This window comes from Hibiscus syriacus, unplaced genomic scaffold (genome assembly GCF_006381635.1).
Source record: "Hibiscus syriacus cultivar Baekdansim isolate YM2019G1 unplaced genomic scaffold, ASM638163v2 tig00110020_pilon, whole genome shotgun sequence".
Taxonomy (NCBI): Eukaryota; Viridiplantae; Streptophyta; class Magnoliopsida; order Malvales; family Malvaceae; genus Hibiscus; species Hibiscus syriacus.
The window spans coordinates 3,306,609-3,333,815 of NW_024062568.1; the positions used below are offsets into that span (position 1 = coordinate 3,306,609).

At 33.0% G+C, this 27,207-nt stretch overlaps 3 protein-coding genes across 4 annotated transcripts; 2 read left to right on the forward strand and 1 right to left on the reverse strand.

The window, feature by feature from the left end:
- Window positions 1-4,763: 4,763 nt before the first annotated feature.
- On the forward strand, window positions 4,764-5,556 carry LOC120213438 (LOB domain-containing protein 33-like). Its single transcript, XM_039211590.1, has 2 exons — window positions 4,764-5,059; window positions 5,164-5,556. The coding sequence occupies exons 1-2, from the start codon at window positions 4,781-4,783 to the stop codon at window positions 5,554-5,556; spliced, it is 672 nt and encodes a 223-aa protein (XP_039067521.1). The 5' UTR covers window positions 4,764-4,780.
- A 3,283-nt stretch (window positions 5,557-8,839) lies between these two features.
- On the reverse strand, window positions 8,840-10,480 carry LOC120213316 (AT-hook motif nuclear-localized protein 15-like). The gene is made up of 2 exons (XM_039211496.1): window positions 10,000-10,480; window positions 8,840-9,933 (listed from the first exon to the last, which is right to left on the reverse strand). The coding sequence occupies exon 2, from the start codon at window positions 9,923-9,925 to the stop codon at window positions 8,984-8,986; it is 942 nt and encodes a 313-aa protein (XP_039067427.1). The 5' UTR covers window positions 9,926-9,933; window positions 10,000-10,480; the 3' UTR covers window positions 8,840-8,983.
- A 14,221-nt stretch (window positions 10,481-24,701) lies between these two features.
- Window positions 24,702-26,451, forward strand: LOC120213318 (protein phosphatase 2C 37-like). Of its 2 annotated transcripts, XM_039211499.1 has the most exons (5): window positions 24,702-25,297; window positions 25,390-25,713; window positions 25,850-25,955; window positions 26,047-26,225; window positions 26,259-26,451. In XM_039211499.1, exons 1-5 carry the CDS (start codon window positions 24,833-24,835, stop codon window positions 26,394-26,396), a joined length of 1,212 nt encoding a protein of 403 aa, XP_039067430.1. In that variant the 5' UTR covers window positions 24,702-24,832; the 3' UTR covers window positions 26,397-26,451. The 2 variants fall into 2 exon arrangements, with proteins under 2 accessions (XP_039067430.1, XP_039067429.1); XM_039211498.1 differs by having other exon boundaries at window positions 26,047-26,451.
- Window positions 26,452-27,207: the final 756 nt, after the last annotated feature.

Here is a 27,207-nt window from a genome sequence, read left to right on the forward strand (position 1 = left end):
CTAATTCCATTTGATTTACATCACTTTCTCCAAATTTTAAATTTTATTTTAAATAAAATTAAAATAGAAGATAATGAGATTTGATTGTGTGGCTAAAAATTTGAAATATATAAACGAAGTTTGCAATTTGAGAAAGATAATGAATTTGAACTCTAAAATTGACAAGTTCTATTAAATTGAACTCTAAATTTTTTGTGTCAAATTATTCTTTGAATTTAAAAATATAATACAAAATGGTTTCTAAAATTAAACTATTAAACTTTTTAAAATGAAGTTTAAAATGCTCTTATGTTAATAATGACACTACCTTAATGGCTAATGTGTATTGAATATTCAAAAATTAATATTCTTACTTTTATGATCATTTTATGTCACATTTTTTAAATTTATGAGATAATTTGATGAAACTTTCTATGTTCACGGATAATTTGTTCGAAAATTGTTTAGGGGCAACTTGATCAAACTTGTCAACTTGATAAATTTATCAAATTAGTCCTTGAGCTTAATAAATTTTATCAAATTAACCCCTAAACTTTTCTTACGATTAAATTATTTCATGAATTTTGGAAACATACACAAAAATAATTCTTAAGATTAATGTGTTAATTTTTTGAAAATGAAGTTTAAAACAGTCATATGTCAATAAAGACACTACTTTAGTGACTAACGTTTATGGAATATTTAAAAAGTAACGTTGTTACTTTTAGAGATCATTTTACGTTATGTTTTTAAAGTTTTGAATAATTTAACTAAACTTATCAACTTCGAAACTCAATTTGACAAGAAAAAAAAGTATGAGGTAATTTGACCGAAATTGTAAAGTTAAAGAGATTATTTGTATTTTTAAACCAATTATTATAAGCAATCAACAGACAGAATGAATCATTATAAGTAAATTTTATTTTTACACATTAAAAGTTCTTGAAATCAAAAGAGGAGGAAGAAGAAGAAATTGTAAAAGTAGAGTACCATTCAAGTAGGGCAAAAGACATTTGTGGGACTTTACCACATCGGAAGATAACCCCCCATAAACACAATGGTCCACCCTTTCTCCAATTGCAGCAAAAACAAGTACAGCACTTGAACAAAACAAACTGTAGCAGTGTCATCAGTCATCATAACACACAAACTTCAAAAATAAGAGATTTTGAGTGGGTTTTTTTATGTAAAATTATTGCAGCTTCATGAAATTTTGCAAACACACTCTTCTTCCATGTTGCCCCTGTAAGAAATCGAGTTGTAGACAGCTTAAATTATGTGGGAAAATGGAGGTGTTGAGTTGGATACTTACCAAAATATCTATTAGTTTAGTAAGGTAAATGTTGTATTTGTAAGGTAAACTACCCGTTTGTTTAGTAAGAGGAGAGGTTAATTAGTGATACTATCATGAAAAAGAAATAGATTAAAAGGGTAATTCTATAATGTATATATGCATTGTTCAATTTATATTAATCGATTATAAAAGAAACAAGGATATATATATATATATATATATATATATAGCACTTAAATTTTTTCTCATTCTTATTTTAATCATTAAAGTTTAAAAAAATTAATTTACTCTAGTTTTGATTTGTTCCTATTTCTATCACTCTATCCTTAAATACTTAACAGTGTTACAATTGATATATTTTTTAAGAATCATTTTTTTGAAATCACCTAGTTTCATATTTCCTTTGATTTCTCAACAATGAAATATTTTATTCCAAATCTCAACGAGGGAGTGATAGAGAAAAAGAAATCTAGTTGTATATCTTAATTTCACGCTGATTTAATAATGGATATTATATGTCATAGCAGTTTAGAGTTTAGTTTTACAAGATTTAAGGTTTGAGTTGTTTTTTTATTTTTTAAAGTAATTTTGAGAAAATCTAAACATATAAGGTAATAAGAGACAATGAGACGAGTTTGTCGATATTTTGAGTCTTTAGAAAAAATACTGAAGAATGATTATTTTATTGTCATACAGACGAAATTATAAAGCTTTCATGAAGAAAATAAAAAAAACAAAGAAAAAAAAGAAAAAATGATGTGGATGAATTAAAAATTATATAGGGATAAATAACAATTTAAACCTTCAAATTTTTGGTTTATTTTGATTTTTGTCTCTTTAATTTCTATTGTTAGTTATACCTTGTCCCTTAAATGTTATGACTCCGTTCCATACGTAGATTACATGTGGATGTCATGTCAACAAAAATCGGTCCAAAATAACATACATATTTATTATGTCATCCTTTCGTTTCTACTATGATGCTTGAATGATCAAAATAGAAACAAATCGAAAACTAAGATAATAAATTAAAGAAAAAGAAGTTATGGCAAAGCCCAAGGTGTAGCATTTCCCGATGGAAAGAAAGGAAGAAAGTTTGATAGATTGAATAATTGAATCCATGATAAAGAAAGACACTATCATCGTTAAACTCGAAAGCCAGAAAGCTCCCCCTCTCCACCATCTCATGCATAACCTTCAATTTCATTAAGCAGTGACTGATAAGACATAATAAAAAGGTAGGGGATGAATGTCACTAGTAAACAGCATTTTGTCTCCCTATAGACCTTTGAATCATAATGAAGATAGAGATAGATAACAAGCAAAAGTTGCATTGAAGCACTTACCAACAAGAAACTGTGACTGATAGGCATGTATCAGCACCTAGCTGAGCTTGGAACTCCTATTAGAAATGTGTAATTTACCCACTATTACTTAAGTGGCCAACAGCATAGCCTGATTTGAATATAGAACAATAAAATAAGTTTGATAATGGAGTAAAGAACAAAAACCCAGCTTTAAAAATGAATAAAAACACTGCATAATTATCGGGAATTACCCATATCCTGACAAAAAAGTTGTAGCCTATGATCCAATCCCTAAGCTAGGAATTTATGCATATGAAAAGCAATGTAATTTTGTTCTCATTAGCATTTGTGACTTAAAAGAGGTTGAATGAAAATTGAATTCATCCCATAAATTCATCGGTATTTCTTTTCATTGAACCCCGGAGGTATTGAGGCTACTTCCTATCTCCCATGAAAAGGATGGATTCACATGTAAATAGTATCAGCTTCTATATGTGTTTTTCAAGATCAAGGATGGTATTGAGTTGGTTCGTATGGAGTTTTGATTCAACCCAAGTGGATTTAATATACATCTTTTCGTCACTCCACCTAATCTAAGTTTAGAGAAATTTCACTTAATTCAAAACTTGACTTGATTTTTAGGATTATAATCTGACCTTATATATATATATTTCTCATTTTTATTAGGTAAAATAGAGAGTTAATTGAAAGAATATAAAGAAATGCGTATTATATCAATTACCCCTAAATATATAAAGATTAATTGTACTATTATTTCTAGATCGATTCAGATTTAGGGTGAAAACAAAAAATATAATAAAATGAATGTTATAACACTATCCTTAAATTCAAATTTGACTCGAAACGAGTTTATCCTTAAAAAAACTCAATCCAAACCCATTAAAAAAAACCTTAACTCTATAGGGTTTGATCGAAAATCGTTGGATTCATATTAAATGTGCATCTATATTCTGATCTCTTTATCTTTTCTAAATTATTATGTTTAGTATATATTAAAACAAACTCATATCCAACACTCGGATAACACAACAAAAAGGAGATATAATATTGATACTATCAAAATTATTTTCACTATATGATTTGGTTTGATTTTTGAAATTGCAGTTAGTTCAGAAGAGATTAAACGAACTAGAAAGACTGTTAATCTCACTTGCAAAACACCATGGTGAAGCAAAGGGGGAAAAAACATGCAAAAATCATTTGGAAAGACAAAGATTTGTCTTCTGAATCTTTTGGTGCTTGTAATGTCATACAAGCATTACATGCATATGTTTGAAAGACTTGAAATGATATGCAAGACTTGTAATAAATCACGTATAGATAAGAAAAATTCATTATAATACCAAAATTATCAGAAGTTCATGATTACTTGACAAGAAAGAAATATTAAATCACATAGTCTTTTTCGATATGAATTCTTGCAATAGATTACAAATTAATAGAAGTACAATCGTGTATGAATTGAATATGCGGCAAAGCCCGTATCGTAACCCGAAAGACTTCACATTTATAACATATTTTAATTTTTTTTTTATTTCTTCATCAAACAAGTTGTATCACGAATTTTTCACTTAATTAAACGGAATTTTAATTATAAACTCTTGTTTACATGATGACATTCTTTGGAAAGAATACTTTTGATTATCCTTCAAATTATCTCTTAGATTTTTTATAGCCCAACTAACCATAACGATGATTGATCCTTCCATTACATTAGCCTTATTTGTGAAGAATATTTATGAATAAAAGCCCTTTTCAAGACATAAAATAAGCAAACTTTCCAAATGCAAGAAAAAACAATGTAGGCCATTATGGAGACCCAAAAGCCACAAGCATTTTAGCTTAAGCTTATGATAATATCCCTTGGAATTAACAAGAAACCAGGTTCCAAGTTTTTTTATTACTATGAGTATTCGATTCACTAGTCAAATAATCTGATTCAAATATTATAGAGGTCTATTAAAGAAATGACCATTCCATCCTAATCCAGTTTACTTCCCTTAACCTTATTCAAATGACCAAACATATTACTCCGTTAAACTAACTAGTAGTAATAGTTCCAAACATCTTTAAAATGATGGCTATAAAGAGCAAATCTTTGCAACTTCTTATTCCTAAACAAAACAAGCATCTATATATGCATATCATTGACACAATCTAAGTGTAAAAGCTTGGGAAAATGACAGGGCTTGGATCTTCATGCGGAGCATGCAAATTCCTGAGGAGAAAATGCACTAATGAATGTGTTCTCGCACCTTACTTCTGCTATGATGAAGCTGCAAATCACTTTGCCGCAGTGCACAAGGTGTTTGGTGCTAGCAATGTCTCAAAGCAGTTACTACACTTACCGATACATAATCGAAGTGATGCGGCCGTTACGATATCCTACGAAGCACTGGCTCGAATCCGGGACCCCATTTACGGTTGCATCGCTCATATCTTTGCTCTTCAACAACAGGTTTCCCCTTGTTGCCAACACTGAAACTTATAAAAATGAAGAGTCGGGACAACATAGGCTATACGTGTACATGAAATCATGCTGAATAATTCACCTTTTTGCAGGTTGCCAGCCTACAAGAGGAGATTGAAGTTCTCATCAACCAGATGGCAAATCATGCTGTTGAGGTTCCCAGCAATGGAAATCTTCAAGCAGAAACTTACTTGGATGATAAGATACAACTTGCTTCCATGGATGAAACTATGAACACAATCCATTATCAAGATGAACAAGCTACACTGGCAGACCCTCAAGGATTTATAACTGGAAATCAGGTTTTCCATAGTGAATTGTGTGAAGAAGACTCAGTTTCACCTTTCAAATGGGTGGAAGACCAAATATTTCTCTATGATCTCTATCGAAATCCTTTCGAAATAAACTTCGAAGGACTCGAATCTGGAGGCCTCATAGATAATCCATGCATGGAGAACACTGGGATTCCTTCAATCTGGGAGTAAATTTCAAACTTTTGTACCATGCATGATGTAACCATTATTCTTATGATGAATGTTTTATGTATGTTCTTATTTGAATTTCCAAAACAAACAACTTTGTCTTCTAATTTATGATGTTTATACTAAGAAGATCATACAGATAAGCTTTCCAACATAAACTTAATCGGTTGATCTAGTTACGCATTCGTAACCTATGTTATTTAGATTCAAATGTGATTTTCAAATACGAGTATTTATCGAATGCATTTCTAGAACTGATTGCCAAATGAGGAAAAACAGAACAACAACTTGTTAAAGATTGATTTTTTTTTTAGGAATTAGACCAAACTAGAGATGCATGAATCTACAAGGAATCCAAGGTGAAACACAAGAAAATTGCACTGTTTATGGGTTAACTTGAATGCTCCTACATTGACTAGATCAGCAGCCATAAGAGAATTTAAGCTTATGATATGACAGTTTCGGACTGTGTCAAGTAAGATCAGGGTTTCTCTTGGGCTTGTACATTGGACAAAGGAATCTTTTTTTCTTCTTTGAATGAGAGAAAAACTAAACTGTTATCTTAGACTGAGCTAATTTCTTCATCATGAAACATCGAGGCTATTATATAATCCTTCGATATTCGGTATATTACTCTATTAATTCAGATACAGATATTATAGAAGTTCATCGTAGAAACATCTTTATTAATTTAATTTGCTTTATTTACAATATCAGAATGTTAACCCCAACATTACTTAAGAGACTTAAAACATTTATCCCACTAAATCAATAGTTAATTAATTCCGATAATAAAATTTAATCCATGATGGTGTCAATTATCGAAAACAGGAAGAAAGTTGTTTGAATACAAGAGTAACTATAATTTCATGGAATGACAGATGCAGTCTGCATTCTTTGCCTGGAAGAAAAAATAGCAAGGCCAGCCCATAGGTTAATTTCATGGGGGAAACTGCCTACTTTATGTCCTATCTTTAAATTAATGACCCATGGAATAAAATGGTCCATTAATTATCAAATTATATGGATTTGAATTTATATTTTAATTTGATATCCGAATCAAACAACTTCGGTGATTAAAGAGATGATTGTTATCTTTAAAGGTATCGGATTCAAGCACGCCATCAGGAATGTTTGAGCATTCATTGTCAAATAATTTAAAATTTTCCGAACTGTTACTACTTCATAATCACTCCAGATTAATCGAAAAATAGTTCGATTTGGTTTTATTTTTCAATTTATTTATTTTTTTAATTGTTCTATCAATGACACAAGTATACATACTTTAGTTATATTTTATTTTTCAGTGTGTAGTTTGAAATTTTTCTGTCAGTTGTATTAAGTATATGTACTTTAATCATATTATCAGTATATTATTTGAGTATGACTGAAATTTTAAAATTAAAAAAATATATGAATTGAAAATGGTCAAGTTAAAATAAAAAATCGAATCAACGAACCGAATAATGCTTAGCAAAAAGCAGCTCCCATTTTCTTCCTAGTGCCTACGAATGTTTGAAACTAGTGTTGATGGGAGCCATTGTAATTTAATGCATGATGTGCGCCATAAGCCCAAATTTCATAAGTTCAACTTTCCAAAGAGAGAACACAACCTAGTATCAAATTATTCTACCAATTCAAATGAAAATTTTAAATAATCTTAAATCGAACATAATTATGATATTTTGACGTGATTCAGATAATATATATGACAACTTAGGTTAACGGAGCTAGCATAAGATTCCTTACTTGATCAACAACTATGTTCCTCAACAAGGTCTAAGATGTAGGCAAGAAATCATACACAAAACACAACATATCTAAACAAACTACACTTGTCTAGTGTTTTTACAGACATCTTTGCATATATTGGCTGGATTAGGATTGACTTTTATAAAAGAATATTGAGATTAATATTTTTTTTACAAGTTTTAAGAAAGGTTGAAAACTAGTTATCACCAATGTTCCTTGTATTGTTCAAATAACTACCAAGACTTTCCCTCAAAAAAAAAAAAAACTACGAAGACAAACCAATACTGCAGCTGTCATCAAAACTGTTAAGTGTCCGAGCAATGATCATACTAACCATGGCTGCGTCACGGCACACATATATGACTCCCCACAACAGTAGGTCGGTGATGGTCGAATACCGACCGAAGCATTAGAGAATATAAAGAAGAGAACTTTAAATTAATTTGCAAAAATTACCTTGTGTTGATAAATTGTCGTATTTTATATTATATTTTTATATGATATGTAAATAGTATTAATCAAAAAAGAAAAGAAATGTCCCAAAATTTATAAACAATGATGTTGCAAATCCTATTAAACATGTCTTTTGAGAAGAGGATAATGACCTCATGACAAATGATATCATAACGATCCTTTGACTGTTCGATTTTCCATTGAGCTTCCCAATGATTAGGGTAGACATGATAGGTAACCGTGACTATAACCCGTCATTAGGAAAGATAAGATAAATAACTGTAACGATAGTCTGTCACTGAAGGTAGACAGAGGCAAGAGCAGCAGCCCCATAACTTTATACAGATGCAAGAAAACAGTCAAATTTATTGGCAGCTGATGAGTGGTAGAAGACATTTACGGGCAGCCCCAAGGGTTTAGGAATAGATGGATACTTGTGGGGAGCAATCAAAATACATATGTGTATATTATGCCTAATAGTTGAGTAAAATATGACAAGACCTAATGGCCCTAAACAACTGAATCATTATTATGATGTTAAAATTTTCAAGCACTTAAAAAGTCTCAAGTGTACTAATTTTGGGAAGATTCGGATGAATCACAGCCCCCAAGTTGCTCATATTCTGCCCCCTACGGTCCTACCACATGCATTCTCCTCTCAAAGCTTGAAATTTTGTGGGGGTCAAAAGCTCTGCCAAATCTGACTACATATTCCTCTCTTGAAAAACTCTATTTCTAGCTTATCATGCATCATCAACATTATTCAATTTAGGGAGAAAAGAACCATAAAACATTGAAGAAATCAGATGAGCTTCAACGAGCATACCATGAAAATGAATGATAGATCCTTGCAATTCCTTCAATTCGAATTCTTCACCTACATCATCAAGACTCAATGCATTTCTATTAATAAATAAAGACAAGCAAGCGATCGTAAGACAATAGGATTACTTTTCCTCTTACAAATTTCTAATTAAAACTTCGATTCTCTGCCTAATTCATAGATACATTGCTACACTCAAAACAAAGTTTGATTAAGAGATAGTTCTACAAAGTTGTACAAAAGAACTGATCTAAAGCATAAATTCAGAAAGATTAGAAACTATGAACATTGTAAAAGAAAAAGCCCTACCTTTGTTACTACTCTTACATGAACAAAAATAAAACCCACAACTTGTTTTGTACCAAAACCCGGTCATCGTATTCGATCCGTAGCTGTTTCCGGTTAACAAAATGGCGGACGAGGCTGATTACCCCAAAACAAGTCATGAGGCATTTGTCCATTAGGCACCATATTAGGAGGCAGGTTATAGATAGGCATGGAACCACCTTGGGGATGATCTTGGCTCATAACTTGAAATTGAGACCCTGAATTTACATCGCCACCATCGTTACTACTATTGTTATTGTTGTTGTTGATGTTATTGTTATTGTCGCCGCGGTCACCGCCTTCTCCTCCTCCACCGCCACTATTTTCATCCTCTATAGGCAACCTTTCGTAAACGGCATTAGTAAACGTCGCCGCAATAACCATAACCGGTCCGGATGCTTCCAGTGCCCCGACCACATTCCCTCCGACAACCTGGCCTTGTCCTCCGGCTAAATACACCGTCAGTCCTGTCGCTCCCGGGGAAGACGGTGTGGGCAAAAACACACCCGATAAAGATAAAATCTCGAATCTTCCATGTAAAGTGATCACCCCACTAGGGGCAGCCGGTTGGCGGAGTGTAACATTGGTGACAACACCGCTCCCACTCAAAACCGAGACGCCGCAGCGGTGACGTTGAGCAAAATTGCCGATACACTCGGCAACGTCGCTGCTGTTGGCGATCTCAAACACATGGCTACGGAGAGAGTTAGGGCTTTCTTTAGTGATAACAACCGGAGGCTTTGGTTTGTTCTTCGAACCAGGCGGCCTACCCCGAGGGCGGCGTGAGGCCGAACCCGAACCAGAACCAGAACCAAGCTCAACGGTTTCGGGTTCGATATTATCCCGGATATCTTCATTATCCTCTTGATGATCTTCATTCGAAGGGCTAACATTAGCTCTAAGAGCTGCGATTTGGTGATCTTCCGATGGGTTTCTAAGGTGAAGCGATGGGGTCGGAGACATCGAGCCGACGCCTCCCATTGCCACATTCCCAGTCCACCACCGATTAGCCGCCATGTTTTTCCCTGATTTGAGGAATCAAAAAGCTCTAAAATGGAAAACAAAAACAAATATGGGATTTTGTTGGTTACCTTTTGTAGTATAGATTGAAAGACAGATCTCCAATGAAGAATCGCAGAAAAGGTAGAAAACCTTATCTTTTATCTCATGAATCAAACAATCAAGACATGGGTTCCTCTTGTTTTTTGCATGACAAAGAAAACCCTAAACCATTAATCAGATCCAACAACTAAAAGTACCCGTAGAACGCGGAACAAGGAATCAAATCAAGCAACTAAAGAATCAATCTTTCAGCTAAGTAACTAAAGAATCAATCTTTCAGCCAAGTACGGTGGGAAAAGAACAGTAGCTTGATTTTAGGGAAGGTAGGGGGTCCGGACTCCGGTCCTCTCTTGTTTTTCTTTCTTCTCTTAGTTTGATGCTTCGTTTGTGGCAGAGCTGACCCTGTTTTTAAGTGTACGTTTCTTGCTCACTGGGTTTTGTACGATACAACGATTACTATGTGGAAAACCCCAATATGTGCAGTGAGTAGTTTTGCATACACTGGTTTCTCTCTGTCTCCCTTGTTTTTTTGTTCTTAATGTTGTTTTCGGTTTTACAATGGGATTTTTATCCGAGCTTAAAATGGTAATTTTTAGGTTAAGTAAATGATTATCCAGTGTTATTTTATGTAATATTTTATTTATTAAAAATTATAAAATAATTATTAGACTACTCATGTATTTTAAATTTGTTCTTTTAATTATAAAATTGATATTGGTATGAAACAAACATTAACCTATTGATCGGGATATGATAAAATATAATATCATAATCATTTGAATTGGATAGTTTGAGATTCTAAAATCAAATTTTGTCATATATCAATTAGTATGTTAATGTCTAGCTAAGACAACTATCACTTTTTTAACCTAAAATGACAAGTTTGAAGCATATAATAGTTGGGTGATCATTTATAACTTTTAAGAGTCGAAAGACTCCACAAACAGTGATGTATAGTTAATGGACAATTTTATAACTTTTAATAATTGAAGGACTCAACAAAATAGTACCCTATAATCGATTAACTATTTGTGTACTTTACTCTTTTTTATAGTATAGAGTGAGTATAATATAATATTTGTTCATTATTTTTTTTATACATAAAAGTTTAGGTCATGGGTAGCTCCCCAATTTAGAGTAGGGCATACCTAATACCCAATGGGAATTTACATAGTAATTTACAGATTTGCCGTTAAGAGTGTTGGTGGTAGGATTCTAACTTAGACTTACAAGCTCAAATTATTGAATCTCAACCACTTGTACCAACATTCGTTGACATTCATAATCATTGATAATATATATACATCTTGGAAATATAAATGTTTAATTCTAAAATTTTAAAAGAGAATAAAATCTTTAAGTAAAGTCAGGAGTTCAAATTATGACATTTGCGAATGAAACAAATTGGGTTGGAAAGGTTGTCCTCACCTCTACAACACCTAATCTGAATTAGTCAGTCAATAGATCATGCACCAATAATTAATTCAAAATAGAAAAAGATAAAATATCCTTTTTATTTACCAAAATCACTTACTATAATTTTCTAACAAGTTGTTGGGGACACATATATAACGTACATATAAAAACTTAGGAATCCCATCATAATAAATGGTAGTATTTCAATATTATTGCTTGATTAATTTGAATAGTATAATGTATAGACCTATTTAAAAGATAATGATTTTTAGGTTATTTTATTTATATTTTTAAAATTTAAATTTAAATTTTATATAAAAGATATAATGTGTTATATTGTTTAGACGAATTAAATGTTAATATTTTCATGAAATTTTTAATATAATATTTAAATTGTTTTTTATTTATAAATAAAAATAATAATAAAAGTCTAAATATATTTAAACTTATGTCCTTCAATATATCGCAACAACAATAATAATAATATGAGTTGAGATAAGTATCATAGGATTAATTTTGATTGGATTGGTATTTTTTTATAGAAGGCATTACTTTTATTAAAAAAATATTCATAATTACAATAGTTATAATCTTATATTAAATGTATAATTAAAATATTTTTTATAACCGTTGACACAAGGAATTAACCATTTGAGATTATATAGTGATTGTATAAGGAAAAAATTAAAAACCCAACCAAAAATTTAAGGAAAAGATACGAAACAAAATTGTCTACATTGATAAATAAACTACAAAAAGAAATCAACCTAACAAAAGAACATCGAGAAACCGTAAATTAAAGTTGAACGATGTGAAAAAAACTATCAACGAATGTAAATCACGTATCCAAATCTAATTTAATAATCTAAAACTTAAAATGTCAACATGATAATAAATAAACGTCATTTTAATCAATAAAGACGACGTCAAGTTCAACCTTAAAAAGGATAAAAGAAAAAAATCAAGAGACCAATAAAGAAAACCGGAAAAAAATTAAAAAATATATACATACAAAATAATTAAAAATTAAAATAAACAAAAAATAAAGATGTAATATAAAAAGTAAAACAAAAATCAGCAATAGACAATTAACACCAATAAGCATTTTCAAATGAATAAATAAACCGAAACTTGCCCAACTGTCAAGTTCAATAAGCATTTACTTAGTAAAGTAAATGTAGTGTGGATCACCGACGTCAGTGTGTTGTGGTTACTCGGGTTCTTTCCTTATTGTAGAGTGATAAGATCTTTACACATTATTTATTGTCGTTCAATTTCTAATCAAATTAACATATATCTTTGACATGTATTATGCATATATTTCTTTTTAAAAACTGTGTTAAACTCAGGAATATTGTCCATTATAATAATTATACCAATAGAAACAACACATTGTTTTATTTCTTTGTATTAGAAAGATCTTTAAAATTTGATACTCACGTTTGCACATACCAGCACTAAAGGATCAAATATAACTGGTGCTGGTATGTGTAACTTGGTACTCACGTTTCAACTCGAATGCGTATAATATGTTGGGAAATAAACCAAGTACAAGTAATTTCTCTATAACTAGATTAGTGAGAATGCAAAATAAAAGCGGAAAAATAGTACTCGAAATTGATAATGGAGTGCAGCCAATTGTGCTTATGTCTCCGGACTGCTGCAGATCTTTTACTAAGAGAGAAAATTTACAGGTGTTTACAAAACACTCACTACTCACAAGAAAACTCTCTAGTATTGAGAGAAAGAAATGATTTTTGGGATTGTTTTGAAGCTAAATGAGCTAGGGTATTTATAGTTGAAACTTAAGGACTTAATCTTGTAAATACCCTAAAACCTAGGGATTAATTGTGATTATCCCATTATCATTTTTCAACAAACATCTACCAAACTTTGAAAAACTATTTTTCAAAGAAACATTTACCAAACTTTGAAAACCATTTTCAAAGAAACATTTACCAAACTTTGAAAACCATTTTTTCAAAGTTAGTTACCAAACTTGAAAACCATTTTAATACTTTCAACAATCTCCCACTTGAAGACTGATTTTAATCTGTCTTCACACCTCGATCAATGCAACAGCTTTTCTAGTCTTGTTACTCTAGCATGCCAACTGAAGTTGAACACAACTTCAGTTTGTCTGTAGTCACCGTCTTTGTCAACATATCTGCCGGATTTTGAGCTCCACTGATCTTTTCAAGTTTCAAAATCTCATCTTCCAGAAGAGACCGGATAAAATGATATCGCAATTGTATGTGCTTTGTCCTGGAATGAAAAGACGGATTCTTTGCTAGATGTATAGCACTTTGACTGTCGCAATACAAGACATTGTTTTCTTGTTTCTTGCCTGACTCTTCCAAGAAACTTTGGAGCCAAGCCATCTCCTTGCTAGCTTCCGTAACAGCGACATATTCTGCTTCAGTTGTGGAGAGAGCAACTATCTTCTGTAGTTGAGAAACCCAACTCACTGTGGTTCCTCCTAGAGTATAGACATACCTTGTAGTGCTCTTTCTGATGTCAACATTTCCGGCTAAGTCAGCATCTACATAGCATGTCAGTATCGCATCTCCACCTTTGAAACAAAGTGCTTTGTTTGTGGTACCCCGCAGATATCTGAGGATCCATTTGACTGCTTCCCAGTGTACCTTGCCCGGATTATTCATGTACCTGCTAACAGCTCCCACTGCTTGAGCAATATCTGGTCTGGTACAAACCATGGCATACATCAGACTTCCAATTGCTGAGGCGTACGACACATTCACCATGTGTGCACGTTCTTCCTCCGTCTTTGGTGACTGTTCTTTGGAGAGTCTAAAATGAACACCTAAAGGTGTACTTACTGGTTTAGCATCTTGCATGTTGAACCTGGAGAGTACTTTGTTGATGTACTCAGCCTGTGATAATATCAAAGTCCCTGAATTTGTGTCTCTCTTGATCCTCATCCCAAGAATCTGCTTTACAGCGCCCAGATCCTTCATAGTAAACTGCTTTGACAATTTTTGCTTCAAGTTTATAATCTCTTGCATGTATAAGCCTGCAACGAGCATGTCATCAACGTACAACAATAAAATAATGAAGCTATAGTCGAACCTCTTGATGTAGCAACAATGATCTGCTTGGCATCTAGTAAAACCAATGCTACTCATGAAACTATTGAACTTCTTGTACCACTGTCTAGGAGCTTGTTTTAAACCATACAAGCTCTTCTTCAACCTGCATACCAGGTTTTTCTTGTCTGCCTCTATGAAGCCTTCTGGCTGCCTCATATAGATTTCTTCCTCCAAATCACCATGAAGGAAAGCTGTCTTTATATCTAACTGCTCAAGATGTAAATTCTCTGCAGCTACAATTTTCAACACCAGTCTGATTGTAGACAGTTTCACGACTGGAGAGAAAATTTCATTGTAGTCAATACCTTCTTTTTGCTAAAAACCTTTGACAACCAATCTCGCTTTGTAGCATTTGCTCCCATCGTGCTCTTATTTGATCCTGTAAATCCACTTGTTGTGAAGCGTTTTCTTGCCTGGTGGTAATTCAGCTAATTCCCACGTCTGATTTGACAAAAGCGAGTCCATTTCATCTTTCATGGAAGACTCCCACTTGACTGAATCCTCCACTTGCATCGCTTCATCATAGCACTCTAGTTCACCATTGTCAGTCAGTAACAAGTAGTGCAAAGAAGGAGAATACCGTTGGGTTGGTTTAGGAATTCTGGATGAGCGTCTTAGTTCCGGTGTGCCTGGTTCTTCTTGAACTGCTTCAGGACTGATCTGAACATCATTTCCAGAAATCTCCTCAAACTCAGCAAATTCATTTGTTTCAGCTTTGGTATTGGAGCTGCTTGATTCTACAGTTGACCTGTCTTTGTACATCACATTCTCATTGAAAATGACATCTCTGCTTCTAATGATCTTCCGATTTTCATAGTCCCAAAACCGGCAACCGAACTCATCACCGCCGTAACCAACAAAGGCACATTTGTTTGACTTAGCATCAAGTTTACTTCTTTCAGTAGAATCTATGTGTACATAAGAAATACAACCAAACACTCTTAAGTGTGAAAGGTTTATTTCTTTCTTGCTCCAAACTTCCTCTGGTATTCTGCCATCCAAAGGAACTGACGGCCCACGGTTGATCAGGTAAGCTGCAGTGTTAATAGCTTCAACCCATAGAAATTTGGGCAATCCAGCATGTATCCTCATGCTTCTGGCACGTTCAATCAGAGTTCTGTTCATGCGCTCTGCTACGCCATTCTGCTGCGGTGTCATGGGAACTGTTGTCTCCATCTTGATCCCATTGTTTGCGCAAAAATCTCTGAATCTCCTATTTCTATACTCTCCTCCATTGTCAGACCTCAACTGCTTGACTTTCATACCATTCTCATTTTCCACCATGGCCTTCCATTTTCTGAAGGTATCAAAGACTTCTGATTTTTTTCTTCAGAAAATAAACCCACACCTTCCTTGTAGAATCATCGATGAAGGTGACATAATATAATGAGCCTGCAAGAGATGGAACTGGAGATGGTCCCCATACATCAGTATGAACTAACTCTAACTTTTCAGCCTTGGGTGTCTTACCAATCTTTGCAAAGCTGACTTTCTTTTGTTTGCCAAAGATGCAATCCTCGCATAGTCCGACATCTATATTCTTTAGATCCGGCAGCTTCCCCTTTGACAAAAGTGTCTTCAGCCCTTTCTCGCTCATATGGCCAAGCCTTTGGTGCCATAGGTTTGATTTTCCATCAGCATATGCTAATGCAATGATATTCTCTAAATTTGAGGTTACATAGAGAGTACCAGTCTTCTTACCACGAGCAATGACGAGTGCTCCTTTGGTAATCTTCCATTCACAACCTGAAAAGGTTATACTGTATCCTTCTCCATCAAGCTGTCCTACAGAAATCAAATTTCTTTTGAGACCAGGAATATGTCTCACTCCTATCAGCTTCCAGGTGGTATGGTTTGGCAGCTTTAGTCGGATGTCTTCTTTTCCGACGATCTTCAAGGTTTCATCATCAGCAAGATGAACCTTCCCAAAATCACCACTGACATAGTTCTCCATGATTTCTTGGCATGGCGTGGAGTGGAAAGATGCCCCTGAAACCAAAATCCATGATTCAATCGGACTGTTAACACTTAAAATCATGGCATCACCTGTCTCCTCCGTCATGTTCGCAGATTCCTGTGCGCCGATATTTTTCTTCGGTGCTCGGCAATCTCTTTTGAAGCAGCCCTTCTTGCCGCAATTATAACAGGTAAAATTTTTATTTTCTGTTCTTGATTTTCTCCTTCTGGATTTCGATCTGCCACGATTTGAATTTCTTTCTGAAGTTTTCCCTCTGGACTCCGTGTGCAAGGCTGAGGAGGTTGATGCTTCACCCGATTCTCTCCGTCGAATTTCTTTGCTCAGTACCAGATCCCGAACATCGTCGAATTTTAATTTGTTGTTTCCCGACGAACTGCTGACTGCTGTAACAGTAGCATTCCAACAGTCTGGTAAAGATGATAAGAGAATTAAAGCTCGAACTTCATCATCAAATTCAATTTCCACTGAACTCAACTGGGTTGTGATTGTGTTGAGTTCATTTAGGTGTTGTGCCACCGATGCCCCTTCCGTCATCCGCAAATTGAATAATCGCCTCATCAAATGAACTTTGTTTGAGGCTGATATCTTCTCATACATACTGGAGAGAGTCGTCATAAGACCCGCCGTGGTCTTTTCCTTTGCTATGTTGAAAGCAACATTGCGGGATAACGTCAGTCGGATAACTCCGAGGGCTTGTCTGTCGAGAAGAGCTCAGTCTTCATTCTTCATGCCCTCTGGTTGTTTTCCTGAGAGGGGTTGATATAGATTTTTCTGGTATAGAAAATCTTCAATTTGCATCTTCCAAAATCCAAAGTCCGCACCATCGAACTTTTCAATTTTCACCTTCCCTTCGTCTACAGCCATCGCTCCCACTCGAATCTGGCTTCGTTTGGATCGTTTCTGACAATTTTTGCGAACCGCCGTGTATTAGAACACCTCCGTCGACAAACTCGTATCGCGGACCGAATTTCACTATTCACAAAATTCACTATTTACGTAAATAGTAACCCGAATAGTAACCTCGCAAACAATTGACAAAATTCACAACCCAAAAGCTCTGATACCAGTTGTTGGGAAATAAACCAAGTACAAGTAATTTCCCTATAACCAGATTAGTGAGAATGCAAAATAAAAGCGGAAAAATAATACCCGAAATTGATAACGGAGTTCAGCCAATTGTGCTTACGTCTCCGGACTGGTGCAGATCTTTTACTAATAGAGAAAATTTATAGGTGTTTACAAAACACTCACTACTCACAAGAAAATTCTCTAGTATTAGGAGAAAGAAATGATTTTTGGGATTGTTTTGAAGCTAAATGAGCTAGGGTATTTATAGTTGAAACTTAAGGACTTAATCTTGTAAATACCCTAAAACCTAGGGATTAATTGTGATTATCCCATTATTATTTTTCAACAAACATCTACCAAACTTTGAAAAACTATTTTTCAAAGAAACATTTACCAAACTTTAAAAACCATTTTCAAAGAAACATTTACCAAACTTTGAAAACCATTTTCAAAGAAACATTTACCAAACTTTGAAAATCATTTTAATACTTTCAACATAATATGCAGAAGTCGACATCGCCTCGCATCGATGAAGTTCCATTTCTGCACAACAAATATATGCACCCATGCACGCAGAAACACGAGAAAAGAAAGTGGGTGTAGGGTTCTCAACATGAAAGAATGGCTATTGATTATACTGTATTGCTCCGACGCTTTATATTTCTAATATTCATGTCCAATATGATATATATCTCCAATCGGATATACTCATGTATCCAAGTTAGAGTAACATAGACTATATTCTCTTCTATACGAAGTATCAACATAAATTGCCCTTCCTATGTACCTCTAAATACCAGTCGTTTCCCATTGTCTGCATTTCCTAATCAAACACTTTCGTTAGAACATATAGATTGAATTGTAAATATATGTATACTTATCGTACGTACAACATAGATACGACATATTAAAAAAACATCATTAAATTTAGAAATGATACTCTTTTTCTTAATAAACCATAACCAAGTAGTTGATGCAGCAACAAAATTCGTTTTTGTAGTTTGATCCATGTGTTTAGGATGTTGTCATTAACGCCCACACTAATAAAGATATTGAGGGAAGGATGTGACTAAAACAATGAGAAATTTTGATAAACCTGCCCTAATCTAGAAAGATAGGGTGTTTATAACCATTAGTAAGCTAAGTTATCCTCGTGATACTGATACATCCTCCGGGATACACGGGGGGAACTCTCTGATTAGTTTGACTTCATACGGAAAAACAGATGAAACATATAGTAGGGTTTCTTCAGACTTAATTAATAATTGAGGTTTCTAAGAAACAACAGCGACCAATAATAAATGAATAAAAGACTGTCGCATTGCGATATTGCATGTTGCAGCGAATTTGTCACCACCCCAAAAACAAATCTTGCTGTTTTGATGGGTTTTCTTACATGTTTTTTTGAATTAATGTCTGGGGATTTTCTTACATAGAGTAGGGTTTAAGGTGATGGCAGTGGAAGCAGAGATGCTCAAGGGGAGAATGATCTGTCTGGTTCTAAGTTTCTTTCCGAATATTCATTAATGGCGGATTCCTTGTATAAGCCGAGAAAGGAGACGCTGAAAAGGGTTTCCTTTTTTAGAAACTGAACTGTATGCCTTGAGAAACTGGCCCAAGTCTAAAAATCTAGTTTTGCCTCATCTCCAAGTTAGCTGGCCCAAGCCCAAGAGGCAACCTAAGTTTAAAAGAAATGGATCACGAGGTTATATTTTTTTATCTTTGTTTATGTAATTAAATATGTTTATATTATAATTTATTGAATGACTTTATTAGTAAAATAAAATATTATTTTTTAGAAGATCCGGTTCGAGTAGTTATATCTGTAGGGTATGCGTCTTATTAAAGACTAAGAAATATTTTAAACAAATACGTAACCACTCTAAGAAATAAACAATGTGTACTAATATCAAATATAACATTAATTAAGTTGAATTGGATTTAAATTTATTAATCACATTTAAATTTTGAATTCTTACTCCAATATAATTTAAATACTCTCTCCAAACATTAAAAGCTAAGGTAAATTGCATGTTTAATATCTAAATTATTACTTTTATTTCATTTTGATACTTAAACTTAATTCTTTTACAAATCATACCTAACATTTAGTTTATGTTTCAATTTGACATTCCGTTGTTAAAAAATTAACAGAACTGCTAAAGTAGTATTTTTATTTTTTTTAATAATGACATGACATCACCTTACAGTGACACGATAGCATCATTTTTAAGTTTTTAACGGAGGGATATCAAAATGAAACTTAAACTGAACGTTAGCTATGAATTTTGAAAAAAAATAACGTTTGAGTACCAAAATAAAATAATAGTAATAATTTAGATACTAAACGTGTAGTTTACCCTAAAATTTAACTAACTGGAGTCCACCCTTGGAGACTGACTTACTCAACGATTTGGTCAGACTTGGAGCTTTCAAAAGAAGGGTTACGTCCGCTACTGAAAATAATATAATGCATTGGCAACTCATACCTGCCAACCCTAACCTAATACGTGTCGCTATATCATTGGCTATTAACCTACCCATTGACCCCTAACTTTATTCTTTTCTTACGACTCTATTAAGTCTATTTCCACGTATTCCGTAGCATATTAAAACATTACTTTAAATCATATATTTAACCTTAGCCCTACACGTGTACGTTGAGGCTTTTTGTCTTTTTCTAACAAAAAAATTAATGAAAATAAAAATATGATGATTATTTTTTAAAAATTATTTATATTAAATATATTGATAGATTAATTTATATCAAATATTATAAATTTTATTATATGATAATTTTTTTAGTTTAATTTAATTTTGATATTTGATAACAATATAAATGATTTGTAAATAGCAAATTATGATTAAATTCATATAAAAATTACACAACCAAAGTTTATAAATGTATTACGTTACATGTTAAATTAAAATTTTAAAGTATATTAAAAAAAATTATTTAATCTTCTATTGGTGGGCAAAGACGCTTAAATCATACATTAAAAAAAATAGCTCATTTAGGATATTAGGAGAATTATTTCTTGAGATAATATATTTAGTATTTACTATAGTGCTTATAAAAAGACGTATGGATTTGTGCATCTTTAGGAAGGCGCCTTAAAGACATGTCATCTTCTGTTTTGTTACTCTGTTAGATTTGATACTACGACTGTATACAATATGGGGAATACACTATGTCTTCTAAACGTCTTCCTAAAAGCATATGGTAGTTTGTGTCTTCCTAGCAGTACTGTAACAAACAGTCAAACACCTTGTGTCAAAAAATAGTTCCCTCAACACATCAAATAAATTAATTTTTTCCATAATATTATCTAAGAATTTTTACCATTATTAGTGCTCAATATATATGCATATTTTAATTTTTATGTCAGTGATGTTTTTTATTTTTAAATTTTTTAAATCAGAATAAATTCTCAAAAATTATAAAAAATAATTAAACCCTCAAATTTTTAAAAGAAAAATAATTAAGCTCATATGTTATATTATTCACATGTGACAATCATATTAATATCGTAAAGTATCACATTAATTTCATAAATTGTTGTATCAATGTTATAACAATTAGCGATGATTTTATAGATCAAAATATCATATTGGTTAATTTTATGAATTTATGGGCTTAATTGGGTGTATAAAATTCAGATGTTTAATTATTGTTTTTTCCAAAAAATCAGTAGTAAACGTGAAATTTTGAAACATTTAGGGTAAGTAGTTGAAATTAAGACGCGTGTTCAAACTATCAAATAAGGGCAAATTATAAAATTCTTCAAATTAAACCCTAACCTTCTACGTGGTAACATTTGACTGGTTACTTCCTCATTGAAATCCCTATTAAAAGCTCCATTACTCTTTATTAAACATTCAATCATTTGATATTAAACGTTCACACTCTTTATATTCACGATACTTCAACTTGAGATACAAAAAAATAACAACTCATTTATCATCAAAGATTGTTTGGTTTGCACTTTCATAGACATATTAAATATTTCTAAGATAATACATTCAACCTTAGCCCTACAGTTGTATTTTTTTCTTCACATGATTAGGTCATTTTTTAGCAATATATAAAATTTTGCCAAATATGTAAAATGAATTTTAGTTATTTTAAATTTATATAAAAAATATTATTTAAAAATATCAAACAATATATAAATATTGTTTATATAAAATTAATTGATTTAGTTTTGCATATAAAAAATTTAGTTTCATTCATATCGTAAACAATGATGGTCATGAGTCGAATCAGATTTTTAGCTCATTTTTACTCTATCTGAGTATAAAACCTTTCCCATATCACTCGATCTGATTTGGGTTTAAAAATTTTCATCCGAATCAAAATATGAATAAATTTTTAAGGAAAAAATTATACCTAACCTAATCCGACATAAAATATATAAAAAATTATCATTTCTATTAAGTGAAATATAAATTTAATTAAAAATATATAGATAGAAAATGATATTATAATAGTTATCTCTATATGTATAAATATAAATATACTATTATTTTCAGATATTTTTAACATTAAAACTGAACTCAAATCTAGACCTGATTTTTAAAAAAATATCTTATTAATTCTGACTATAATCAATTGAATTCAGATCAAATGTCCTTTCTAATAGTAAATGCTTTAGCAACTAGTTATTTATTATTTCCCCTCATCTACGTGGATTTTCTAGTTAATAGAAAATTAATAAAATATCTATAAACGAATTTAAATGAGAAAAGGGATTGATTGTGAAATTTATAAAAGTGTGGGGGAGTAGTGGGAAATAAAGCTACGTGTTCAAATTACAAAGAAGGACGGCAGATTATATAATTCCTCACAAAGCAGTGCGCGAGGGAGAGGCCAAGAGGGGGTGGCGCACCATCGGATACAGGTCAGCAAAAGACACGTGTCGAATATTTGGGGTTAAGATCAAGGGTTCAGATATTCTGCTAGGCGTCAATCGGGTGGGAACCCTTAACATGTGGTCCCACAATTCTTCCATCTGTTACGTCGCAGAAATTTTATTAAATGCCCTCTAGTTTTAGATTTGTTTTCCCTCTACTCGCAGCCCCCTGGGTGCGTATGCTCACGCTCCTTCCATTGACAAAATATGGTCTCAACAACGTTAGTAGAGAAAAGAGAGAATATTTTTTGTTAACCATTGGTGTGATTTATTTATTGATTATTTTAGATTAAATTTGTAGAAATTTATTATAGGAGTGATTCTTTTAATTCAGTTTGTTCAATCTATAAATGTCGAAATTTGAGCTCTTAAAGACTTATTGAGTTGTAAATATTCTTTTAATTAGTGTCAAATCTAAAGTGATGATGATAATTTGTAGATTGACAAAATGAATAGACATAATATTTATATAAAGATTTAGTTAATGATAAAACTGACATCGGTTAAATTAATAGACTGTAACATTTTGAAATACATAGAATTCTAGAAGTTTAGACTATGGAGACTATAATACGAATGATTAATAATAGAGATACATTTTACAGAAAAAAATTGAAAGAGATACAACAATTTTATTATTATTTAATTGAAAGTGAAAATAAACTATGGGTTAAACATGAGATTTTTCAAGATACGGAGGACCCTTGACGTCTCGATCGACAAGTAATTGAATTTGACGAGGAGCACGATCGTATAAAGCCATCGAGAACAAATCTGGAGGCATCATTTCTGCTAGCTCATCTGCAACCATGTTACCTTCACATGTAAACCCAAATCACCTCAGTGAACCAGCTTTGTTTCTGAAACTTTGCAATATCACGAACAAGTGGAATTTTGCTGGTGTCAGCGTTGGTACATTGCACCAGTTGTGCTGCTTCTTTGTTGTCTGTTTGGACTGCAAGAATTCAAAGTCAAGAGACCAAGCAATTTGTAGACCGTGAAAAAATACCCCACAATTCAACTTGAAGAATAGAGGAAATGTCGTTGCATTTGTTGAACTCAATGATCCAAGAGCCATCATTTGTACGAATAACACCTCTAATGGAATCACGATCAGTTGCCGCATCAATGGCACCGTCTGTGTTCAGGTAACACTAGTCAAAAGGAAGCTTCTTCCATAACACATTAACGAATACGGTTATTAAAACCACTTTATGAAATATTACTTAAGAAAAATATGCGAGTGTCTAACAATATGTTCATACAAATGCAAGAAATAGTTGGGATCAAAACATTCTAATCATTCCATAATAATCGTATTTTTGTATTTAAATAAAAATTCACGATTTTCTTAAAAATTATAAAATAGTTTCTTAACGAAGTAAATTTGACAACTATCTATTTTATCGTAACGTTATTTCAAAACTGATCAAAATCAAAGAAGCGATAAATAAAAACACGTTTCTTATTGATAATTGTTTATACATTGAATTCAAAATCTTCGCCGCAATAACATTAACATCTTCCCAATTCATTGTGAATGATTGTATTGTACATACATCTTATAGGAGCCATTCACATAACACAATTGGTATTTGACCAACAACACCTTAATGACTTCAAATGTTATAATTATCAAATTCGAGTAGTGTATCCAAAATAATTATCAAAATTAGATGAGTTGATTAATCAAAAATCGATGTAATAATTAATTAAATTAATGGAATAAAATCAAACATATAAAAAGAAGGTTAAAATCTAGAACGTGACTAAACATCACTCTCAAAAGAAGGCGTGTGGCGGCAAGTCGAGCAAAGGAATCTCGTATTTCACGATCTCGCCACGTGGTGATATATTAACAAAAGCTTATTCTTAATAATTTTCTTCGATAAAAAATAAATAAAATTGAAAAATATAAAACAGCGATGAACAGAGAAACAAAGAGCGGTGTCAGAAAAGTAAGGTCGTTTCAACTACTCGTGTCTCCCTTTAATTGGTTCACATTTCCCACGTCTCCTTTAAAAATTAAAATACATTTCTACGTGTCACTATTTCAACAGAGCTGATCATACCGACGGTCCACGATTCACTAAATCGACGTCATACCAACTGCACGTGTCGGGTCCATCTTGCCCGGACGGTGACGGGTAGCCTGCCCGTACTTTGATTGTGGCCCCCAGGTGGAGATTAGATCTCTCTCTTCTCTATCACTACAAAAGCTCCCTTCTCTACCATTTTACTTTCATTTACGATTCAAATCTCTAATGAGAAATTAAAAGAGCAAATGATCTCTCTTTGATTTTGAAACGAAGTTTGTTCTTAACTATAAGCTATATTCGATTTTTTTTTTGTTTTGAAATTTTATTTAGTATTCTAAATGGCTGGAGTTTGCTGTGGAGTTATTGCGGAGATTGAATCAGCAGCTGCGGTTGAACAAACCGCGAGATCTTCCCGTCGCCGGAGAATGGATCTGCGGCCGTGTAAGTTAGTCACCGACGCCTCCGTTTTACCGCCGTTGGAAAACGGTAGAAAATGTCAGAAACTGGATTTGGATCTCGTACTCCAAGTTTCTCGAGACTTTGATAACGCGATTGAGAACTCGGAATCTATACACCTTAACGAATATCGCGAAATTAATGACGGTTTTAATTCTAACGGAACAGTGGAGTTGGAGACTGAAACGGAACAGCCGAAGTACGGTTTGACTTCCGTTTGCGGAAGGCGACGCGATATGGAAGACGCCGTTTCGATTCATCCGTCGTTTTGTAAACTAAGCTTTGAAGCTGAAATTTCGTCCGATATTCACTTTTTCGGCGTGTTTGACGGCCATGGCTGCTCTCATGTACGAAAACAAATCTAATCTCCATTTGAATTGAAAATATTACGTAAATTCTGAATTTAGTTTTGCTTATAAAGGTCCGTTGTATTTTCAAGGTTGCGGTGAAGTGTAGAGATCGGTTTCATGAGATAGTTAAAGAAGAAATTGAAGCCTGTCGCGGCGGAAAGACGGTGGACTGGAAGCTAACGATGGAACGAAGCTTTGAGAGGATGGATAAGGAAGTTCAAGAATCGGCGGTTGAAGTAAAAGAGAATTCAAATTGCCGATGCGAACTCCAAACTCCACAGTGCGACGCCGTCGGATCCACCGCCGTGGTTGCTATTGTGATGCCGGATAAGATCGTCGTCGCCAACTGCGGTGATTCCCGCGCTGTCTCGTGTCGGAACGGCGTAGCTCTTCCCCTCTCCGACGATCACAAGGTATTAAATTATTTTTTATTAATTTAGTATTTGAAATAGTATTTTAATAAAAATCGAATTAAAATAAAATCGCTCATCAGATTTTTTCGATATTCTATCGCTCTTATTTGTATATTAATTTTATTGATGATCACAGCCGGATCGACCCGATGAACTGCTCCGAATTGAAGAAGCGGGCGGCCGAGTAATTTACTGGGATGGCCCTCGAGTTCTTGGTGTTTTAGCCATGTCTAGAGCGATTGGTAAGTTTTAAAAAAATAAAAAAATATATAAATAAATTATTCCCTTTTATTTTTAGTTCTTTAATCTAATTTATGAATTTTTAATTATTAGGTGATAATTATTTAAAGCCGTTCGTTATACCGGAGCCTGAGGTGACAATAACGGAGAGAACTAGCGAAGATGAATGTTTAATATTGGGGAGCGATGGGTTATGGGACGTGGTGACAAACGATACAGCTTGCAGGGTGGCGCGTATGTGTTTACGCGCTCAAAAGCCAGCATCACCACTGATGTCACACGGAAATGAGGCGGCCATTCGGGGTGGTGGTGGCGGATCCGAGAGTTACGACAAGGCGTGTTGGGATGCTTCCATTTTGTTAACCAAATTGGCCTTGGTTAGATATAGCACCGATAACGTTAGTGTTGTGGTGGTTGATTTGAAGAAACATCAACGGCTTTGATTAAAAAGTAAATAAATAAATAAATAGAATTTTGGAGACCGATACTTTTAGCTTATATAAAGTTATTAAATGATTTGAATGAAAAACTTTTTTTTCTTTATTTATCTTCCCATCTTGATTGAAATTGTAAAATTATAAATGATTAATAATATTTTTATCTCTGATTAGTGTTAAATGTAATTAAATGAATAAGGAGTCCACCATGTTTGACCAAATGAAAGCTTAATTATTTTCATTAAATAGTTTATTATAGTTTTCCACATCTTAGTTCTTCAAGCTTTTATATGAATTTTATCTATCAAGTAGCCCAGTGGAGTCGCTAGTGAAGCGCTCATTTCTTATTTAGTGAAGACCGAAATAAAAAAAAAATGAAAAGAATTTTGTTAAGAATGCATATAACGAATACTAGAAAGGTTTAATGTCCAATTATGTCTGTAGGTTATATTTAACTACTACAAATGGAAATTATAATGTGGGGTTTTATCTTCAGCTATAATCTCTAATTCCACTTAAAAATGAAAATATATTCATGTTTTAACAATTTTAGCATTTATTTATTTTTTTATTATTGGCACATTAACCGTGATATTTTTTTAATTTTATGAACAACCTATAATAACATCAAATTCATTAATAATATATAGAATAACTATCTCTTGCTTTAATTATTTTTTTCGAGACGTACCAAATATAATTAAGTTATAATAAAGTAAGTGGACAGCTTTTGTTTCAAATCCATAATCACAGAAAGGAAAACAAGATGTAGAGAAAATCTCGACTATTTGACCGAATGTCTATGCAAGTTGTAGAA

Bases quoted from the DNA above. Each gene is read 5' to 3' on its own strand.
- LOC120213438 (XM_039211590.1), top strand. From the start codon at position 4,781: ATGACAGGGCTTGGATCTTCATGCGGAGCATGCAAATTCCTGAGGAGA. The intron at 5,060-5,163 runs GTTTCCCCTTGT...ACCTTTTTGCAG, and splicing joins TCTTTGCTCTTCAACAACAG to GTTGCCAGCCTACAAGAGGA.
- LOC120213316 (XM_039211496.1), bottom strand. From the start codon at position 9,925: ATGGCGGCTAATCGGTGGTGGACTGGGAATGTGGCAATGGGAGGCGTC.
- LOC120213318 (XM_039211498.1), top strand. From the start codon at position 24,833: ATGGCTGGAGTTTGCTGTGGAGTTATTGCGGAGATTGAATCAGCAGCT. The intron at 25,298-25,389 runs GTACGAAAACAA...TGTATTTTCAAG, and splicing joins ACGGCCATGGCTGCTCTCAT to GTTGCGGTGAAGTGTAGAGA. The intron at 25,714-25,849 runs GTATTAAATTAT...TGATGATCACAG, and splicing joins CCCTCTCCGACGATCACAAG to CCGGATCGACCCGATGAACT.